Consider the following 8254-nt stretch of genomic DNA (forward strand, 5'->3'; position numbering starts at 1 on the left):
ATTTACATTTCAAATGTTATCCCCTTTCCTAGTTTTCCCTCTGAAAATCCCCTATCCCTTCCCCCTCCCCCTGATCCCCAACCCACCCACTCCCACTTCCTGGCCCTGGCATTCTCCTACACTGGGGCATAGAACCTTCAGAGGACCAAGAGCCTCTCCTCCCACTGATGACCGACTAGGACATCTTCTGCTACATATGTAGCTAGAGTCACAAGTCCCACCGTGTGTTTTCTTTGGTTGGTGGTTTAGTCCCAGGGAGCTCTGGGGGTACTGGTTAGTTCATATTGTTGTTCCTCCTATAGGGCTGCAAACCCCTTCAGCTCCTAGGGTACTTTCTCTAGCTCCTTCATTGGGAAACTTGTGCTCGGTTTAATGGATGACTATGAGCATTCACTTCTGTATTAGTCAGGCCTCTCAGGAGACGGCTATATCAGGTTCCTGTCTGCAAGCTCTTGTTGGCATCTGCAATAGTGTCTGGGTTTGGTGGTTGTTTATGGGATGGATCGCCAGGTGGAGCAGTCTCTGGATGGTCCTTCCTTCAGTCTCTGCTCGGAACTTTGTCTCTGTAACTCCTTCCATGGTTATTTTGTTCTCCCTTCTAAGAAGGGTCAAAGTATCCACACTTTGGTCTTCCTAGAGCTTCTACTTCTGAGTTGGAGCCCAGTCAAACATATGTCTTCAAGAGAAACAAGCACTTGCCCATCCATCAAGTCTCTCTGCAGGGTATGGGGGAGGGGGTGGCTGTGCTCATCACACTGGTTCTGCTTTTCTACTTGATAGCTCATGAGCTCCTTGAAGGATTGATTCCCTCATTCTCTCCCCCACTACACTATCCCCAAACCCTATCTCGGCCCAGGGTCTCTGGCTTCCCTCACTGCATGTGTAATATAGACAACTTTGGCTTCCCTTCACAGAAGTGTGCCCCAAGATGTGTGACACTCGGAAAGGAATCTCAAACTCAGTCACTGCATTGCCTACCACACATATACTATCGCACATAGTGACAACATTCTTTCTTCAGGCAACTTTGTCGCTCTGTCTTTCCCACTAACACTCTTTCTACAGTCCCAGGACATGTGGGTTTCCTGCATGTCACTAGTGTGATGCTATAGCCTTGTTTTACTATTAGTTGTTTACATTGTTCTTTTTTTTTTTTTAATTCCTTAGGAGGGGGCTGGGATTGCAGGCATGCACGGATACACCTTGTCTGGCTGTCACTTTGTTCCATAGATGACACTCTGTTCAGCTACATTCTACATTTCTTCACAGACACTGCTCACAACACATATTTCTCATATTGTTATTTTTAACTCTTACAATGAACCTGGCAAAGGCTGATATTTATCCATGTGGTATTTATCCGAGTGAAATGGGCAAATATATATTTATTTTGTGTGTACAAGTGCCTACATGGGTGTACCACATGAATGTAGTACCTGTGGAGTCCAGAAGAGGGCATCAGATCACCTGAAACTGGAGATGGCTCAGATGGTTATGAGCCACCATGCAAGTGTTCTGTGGAGAGCAGCCAGTGCTTTTATCCATTGAGCCATCTCTCCAGCCCCAAAGTCAGAAACTTTTTTTTTTTTTAAGTTCAGCAACATGCTGAAACCACTCAAAGAGTCAGAGACGGGAATGTTACTTCAGTTCAAGGATTCTTGGGACTTTGCAGCCCACATGCAGTAGTAACAAATTCTTCAAGCTCCAGACATGGGGCTGAGTACCCAGGGAAAGATCAGCAAATGTTTGTGTCCTGATTTACATTGTGATCAAAAGTGGGGCTGGAGAGATGGCTCAGCGATTAAAAGCACTGACTGTTCTTCTGAAGGTCCTAAGTTCAAATCCCAGCAACCACATGGTGGCTCACAACCACCTGAAATGAGATCTGATGCCCTCTTCTGGTGCGTCTGAAGACAGCTACAGTGTACTTATAATAAATAAATTTTTAGGCTGGAGTGAGTGGGCTGGCCTGAGTGAGCAACCTTCATTCCCAGCAACCACATGATGGCTTACAACCATCAGTACAGCTACAGTGCACTCACATAAATAAATAAATAAATAAATAAATAAATAAATAAATAAATAAATAAATATTAAAAAGAAAAGAAGAGAAAGGAAAAGAAAAAATGGTGATGTGTGTGTGTCTTTTCACAAACCAACCAATATGGCTGTAGCTCTTTATGACAAGGTCTCTCAGTGTAGTGTAGCCCTGGTTGACCTGGTACTTTCTATATAGACCAGGCTGGCCTGAAACTTGTGGTGATGTTCCTGCCTCTACCCCTCCAAAGGCTGGGATTACGAGTGCGCAGCCACCACACCACACTTCTTCAAATCTCAATCTAGTCAAGACACTTAGACCCCTTGAGAGTCAGGAGAAGCTAGGGCTTATGGAGAGACAGGGCAGATTCTCGGCACCCCTGCCCCTCTCCCATCCCGTCCCCCGTCTCCCATCTCACACCCCAGGCTCACCACATTTCTAGTTCCAGGCAGCCAGTCTTTGTCTGGACCTTAACTGGTATGAAGCAGCTATGTGTGTTAAACAGGAAGCTGAGGCCCCTTTTAGTGACATCAGCATCTTCAAGGGCAAACCACTGCCGAGAAAGCTCAGTTCTCAGAGACACCTCTGACTGGGGGATGTGATCCTTCCCTTCTGACCGGCATACAGTGCTCCAGTACACACCCTATTCCTGTCCACGCCTGATTCCCCATCCCCACTTTCTATCATGTCTTTCCACCAAAAGCAGGTCCTTCACTTACTTGGTCTACAAAGGCACCTGGCACGGATACGAATGGATTTGGGTATGTCGCGAAAATGAACGCCGTTCCATTTTCTCCCGTGATGAGCAGTTTTCCATCAGCAAAGGCCATGAGTCCGTCTATAGAAGACAGAGCTCGGGGACGTTAGTGTTTTCTGGAAAGGACTGAAGGAGGGTGTCCGAGTCAGCTTTAACTGCCAACATGGCATCACCTAGGTAGGGTAAACCTGAGAGGGGAATCTCAACTGGGAGACCACCAGATCAGACTGGCCTGTGGACATATCTGTGAGGGAATTGTCTTGCTTATTAATTGATGGGGGAGGGTCCATCCCACCATTCTTCCAGGTGTTCATTCTAGACTGTATAAGAAAGATTTCTATAGATGAGCCTGTGAGCAAGCCAGCAAGCACTGTCCCTCCATATTTTCTGTTTCAAGGTCTTGCTTTGAGCTCCTGCTTTGACTTTGAATAGGGTGAGGGGCTGTGACCTGTAAGCTGAAGGGAACGCTCTCCTCTGTCACAGCAGCAGAAATCAAAGGGGAAACAGAGACCCATGCTTGGTCTTGAGCAAATCAATAGAAGTCAAGCAGTATTTATGGTGAGATAGCCCCAGAGACTCCCCAAGAAGACCCCAGGATGATGAAGTAGAAAGCAGAAAGCCCGTGATTGGCCGTGCTTTCATCTCAACTTGTATGAAATTCTTATAGGCTCCTGGAAACCCATCTTCTTTGGGTGGGTGCATGTGGGAAATTCTTGGAATTTTTAGATGGATCTAAAACCAAAGTGTGACTTTAACCTGTGCTAAGTGGAAGTCACAGCTTCTAGGGTCCTCTTCACTGCTCCTAAAAGTTTACATCAGAATTTGACAGTGCACCCGGATAACAAAGATATTATGGATGGTCTGTAGAGCCCCCCAGAAGCAGGGAACCAGCAGCCACTGATCCAGGTGGCACCCACCTAGGCTTCTCTTTGTTGAGCTGCTGGCCCTCTGAGTTTCTGGTCCGACATCGAGTCTCCCTTAGACATTTAATTCTCAGAGAGACACTGGAAAGAAGCCCCTTTGTCCAACCTGTTTCCCTGGGGTATGGATTATCGATGTCTTCAGTTTGCCACTCAGAATATGCCAAGGCTCATCTTGGGTTGTGTGCAAAGAACTATTTTAATAGTTGGTGCTGGGGAATACTGAAGTCCCTGAGCCTTGCACACTTTGGGAGTTCCTCATTTTCCAGAGAAGGAAACTGAGACCTATGTGGTGCCTTATTTACTTACTTATTTATTATTTATTCCAAGACCAGGTTTCCAATCACTCAGGCTGGCCTGGAATTTGCTTTCAAGCCGAGAATGACCTTGAGTGCCTGGTCGTCCATCCTTCCTCAACCATGTAGGTGCTAGGATTACGGGCATGTGCCATGTTGCTTCATTCCAAAATGATGTATTTAAGTCACAAAGCTAGTACCTGTCTTGGTCATAGCTCAGTCCTGGGTCTGTGATTGCCGGGAGCACACTTTCCTGAGGGCTCCTGAGTAGATGCCCCTGGCTAAAAGGGGCAGAGTCTGCCCCCGACCTGTCACTGGCTGAGCTTCTTCAAAGGCATGTTCTCTGACTCCTACTCTAAATATTTACAGGGCCACAGATTTCACAACTGGGCAGAACTTTGGGCAGAACTTTTATCATCAAGTCAGAGAAAGCAGGAGAAAGGCAACTGGCACGTTGCCTGTGTTCATACTGCAGTGCAGGGTGGGCCTGAAATTAGGCTCTTAAAAGTTATGCCATTCCTCCTTAAGATTCATACTTGGCATCTAGAGAGGTTGCTTAGCAGTTAAGAACTGTAGTTGTTCCAGAGAGGATCTGAGTTTGGGTCCCACACCCTCATGGTATCGATCCAACAATGGTCTGGAACTCCAGTTCCAAGGAATCCGGTGCTTTCTTCTGGCCTCGGTGAGCAGCAGACTCACAGTGGTGCATAGACATATACACAAGTTAAAAAACAACAAACAAACAAACAAACAAAACCTAGCACACATGAACATCTTTAGATTAAAAAAAAAAAAAAAAAAAAAAAAAAAGGCCGCTTCATGGACTTTACTAAAGGGCTTCATAAATTGACCCCAGTTGATAACTTGGTCACATTGTCACAATGCTCCCTGTTCTCTCTGCCTCCCTGCTTCCTACCAAGAACTCAGGCTTTCCCAGGATGCCCCGCCAGCCCCCCAAATCTTTGGACTCAGGTTCAGTACTCACCATAGTAAATGCCAAAGACAGTTGCAGCCCCGACAAAGGCTCCCAAAAGCTGAGCTCCCACATAAAATGGGAACTTGAACCACTCCATCCTTCCAAAGGTGCACATTGCAAAAGACACCGCTGGGTTGATGTGGCCCCCTGCAAGGAAGAAGAGACAGTCAAGCTGAGAGGTCAGAAAGTGAGAGTGGGGAGAGGGAAACAGAGACCCTGGAGGGTGCTGGGCGAGGGAGACCTAATCATCGGTGGCACCCTTAAACACCATTTAGAATAGTCTTCTGTATGAAAAGGAACTCAGACCTTTAAACACTTGGTATGAGTTTCAGCCATCAGTTAAAGAATACCTCCAGTAGATTGTTGTAAACTATTACTGTGGATATATGGCAAGGCGGTTGAGGTTTAAATATATATCTAACAAATAGAGAAGGCATGTGCCCAGAGGCTGGAAAGCCATTCTTAGCACTGGGAAGGGATGCCGTCCTGGTGGAGTCCCTGTGCCTGTCCCAGAGGCAGAAGGGCTTTGTCAGAGGTGCCTGCCATATTGGAATGGATCCTTCTAGGTCCCTCTGCGTAAACAATGTGCTTTCCCACGCAGAAATGTGACAACAGCTCCTTTAACACAACCCGAGCCATAGGTAGCGAAAGCAGCTTCCTGATTCTCGGCTACCCGTAAGGTCGGAGAGAAGGTTTGCTCTGTGCAGCACCGCCGATGTTCCCACGTGGTTTTGGACTCAGTGGCAATATTTACTGAGTGACTTGCCAGATACGGTCACTGTGGTATTATTTGGACTTAAGAACCTAATGGAATGGACTCTGCCCTTGTTTAGCTGGGTGAGCAAACTGAGCAACATGCGCTTTCTCCAGTCACTGAGGGATGGAGCCAAAATCCAAGTCCAACTTCATCTGAATTTAAAAGCCAAGTTCCATGAATTTACTTCTAAACCTCCTTCAGCAGGTTTAGAAAGATTTCTCTGCCTTGGGGCTGGAGAGTTATCTCGGTGGTTGGGAACTCATATTGCAGAGGAGCTACCGGGTAGGTAGCTCAAAACATCTGTAACTCCAGCTGCAATATATCCAGTGCCCTGTTCTGGACTCTGCATACACGTGCATTCATACACACACACACACACACACACACACACATCCTCCCCTTCTCCTCATATACATACTTAAAAATAAATCTAAAAGCAAGATGTATCTGCCTTGATAATTAAGCATGTGTACATTTATGCATATAGTGGGGATACACACATACACACACACAAAACTTTAAAAAAAGTAGTTAACACCAGGTAGCTACATACTTTGAGTAGCATGCTACATAATTAGGTGTGGTAAGCTCTGATTAGTTGGTTGGCAGATTCACAATGGAGCAGGATGCTAAAAATCCTTTATAGCAAATTGATAGGGATGCATAAGATGAAACTTGAAGAACATGGATAGCATTTCATGTGGAAGGGAGATCAAATTCATTTTCAAAGTGAGCACATTGAAAGGTGGATGCTCAGGTTAGGTGTGAACAAGAGAGATGCCAGCTAGCTCCTGATGGCAATGGTGATGATGAGCAAGATGATAATCCTTAACCCTTAGAGAGAGACATGCTTTTCCTGAATCTTCAGCCCAAGGCTGACGATGGGTTTTGGCTGCTAAGCCACAAAGGTAGCCATTCAACTTCAGCGAATATGAGCAAGAAAATTCCAAAATATCAAAACATGAATAACCCCCTGGATCCTTATAAGTACTTCATCTGTGGGGTCTTGCTTTTATGGGTTCCAGAAGCCAGCTTAGTAGGAAGGTTGGAAATATGAATTTGGACAAACACAGGGGCTGATGGGAAATTCCTGGAACTAGGCTGCATCTGTTCCTTTTCTTCCCATGGCTGCATGGACAGTCCTTTAGTTACACAGGGTGAGCAAGGGACAGAGGATCCAACAGCAGCCTACAGACCAAATGAAACCTTCCATGTCTAAACTTTAGAGGGGAGTAGGGTCAGAGCCTGGAAGAGTCTCTGAGCTTAGAGGAGTTGAACCTCTGAGCATAGCAGATGAGTAGAGGTACCTGGCAGGACAAAGGGCATGGTTGTTCCTCTCTACAGGGGCAGAACCTATGATCTAAGGCAGACAGCCTGAAGACACTCACTATGGAAGGACAAGAGATACTTAAAAAGTCACCTCTGATCAAAACCATCCATCAGGAGTGCCTTGGCAGGTGAGGCTTCTAGAATAAGTTCTCTTCTAAAATAAAACTTCCTGCAGGTAGGTTTACACCGTGCAATCTCTGGCAAGCACCCTGAAAGTCTAATTAGCCTCAGGTCTCATGCAATGTCAGTCACTTGGTAGGCATCTTAAATTAAAAAAAAAAAAAGCCGATGAAATTATCATGGGGCTTTAAGGGTCTTTGTTTAGATGACTCAGATGACAGAAGTCTAGGGAATCTGGAGTTGCTTGGGAGTCAGAGAGGGTAGATCTAGGAGGAAGCCTTGAGAAGAAGGGGCGACGGGGGTGGCAGGGGGGGGGGTCAGAAATGGAGGAGGAGCAGTGGCTGGAGTCCAGACGGGCGATAGAACTTCCTCCCTCCAGACCTGAGAGGTTTACTGCAAGGCCAAGGCCAGAGCAGTGTAGTGGAAAGAACATGAGCAGCAGGGGCACAGAGTCCTGCCCTCAAATATTGGCTCAGCCACGGTTGCTTTGATGATCATATTATCCACATAAAGACCCTGCCCCCAGGAGAACAACTGGACAGCCCACAGTGTGGATCCTGGGTGAGCTAAGTGAATTGTTTTAAGATTCTGTTCTAGGCAAACTCCTTCTCTTCATTCCTGCACAATTATGTGATAGATATCTTACGTTTATCCTGTCTTTGAACAGGCCATTCTGCTTTTTCAATTAATTCATTTACAAAAATGCAACATCAAAAGTAGTTACCAATGTGATCCACTGACACGCCTAAGAGGGTAAGGTAAAGTCACTTGCCACCAACCCCACTAACCCAAGTTCAAGTCCCTGAGACCCATATGGTAAAAGGAGAGAACCTTGGGCCTCCACATGCATTCCATGACATATGTGTGTGCGTGCGCACACACACACACAACTTTAAAAAAATAGTTAACCAACAGGCAGTAGCATGCTACATAGTTAGGTGTGGTACGCTCTGATTGGTTGGTTAGCACATTCACAATGGAGCAGAATGCTAAAACCCCTTTATAGCAAATTGATTCTTTTTTTTTTTTTTTTTTTTTTTTTTTTTTTGGTTTTTTTTGAG

The 8254-nt window shown here is 45.8% G+C and overlaps 1 protein-coding gene across 1 annotated transcript in view; it reads right to left on the reverse strand.

Moving 5' to 3' along the window:
• Aqp9 (aquaporin 9) overlaps window positions 1–8254 on the reverse strand; it is a 45326-nt gene that overhangs the window by 10552 nt on the left and 26520 nt on the right. The window contains exons 3-4 of the mRNA XM_021172079.2: window positions 4997–5134; window positions 2758–2876 (exon numbers count right to left, since the gene is read on the reverse strand). Coding sequence (XP_021027738.1) covers window positions 2758–2876; window positions 4997–5134 — 257 coding nt within the window. The remainder of the gene's footprint in view (window positions 1–2757; window positions 2877–4996; window positions 5135–8254) is intronic.

Source organism: Mus caroli, chromosome 9, assembly GCF_900094665.2.
Source record: "Mus caroli chromosome 9, CAROLI_EIJ_v1.1, whole genome shotgun sequence".
Taxonomy (NCBI): Eukaryota; Metazoa; Chordata; class Mammalia; order Rodentia; family Muridae; genus Mus; species Mus caroli.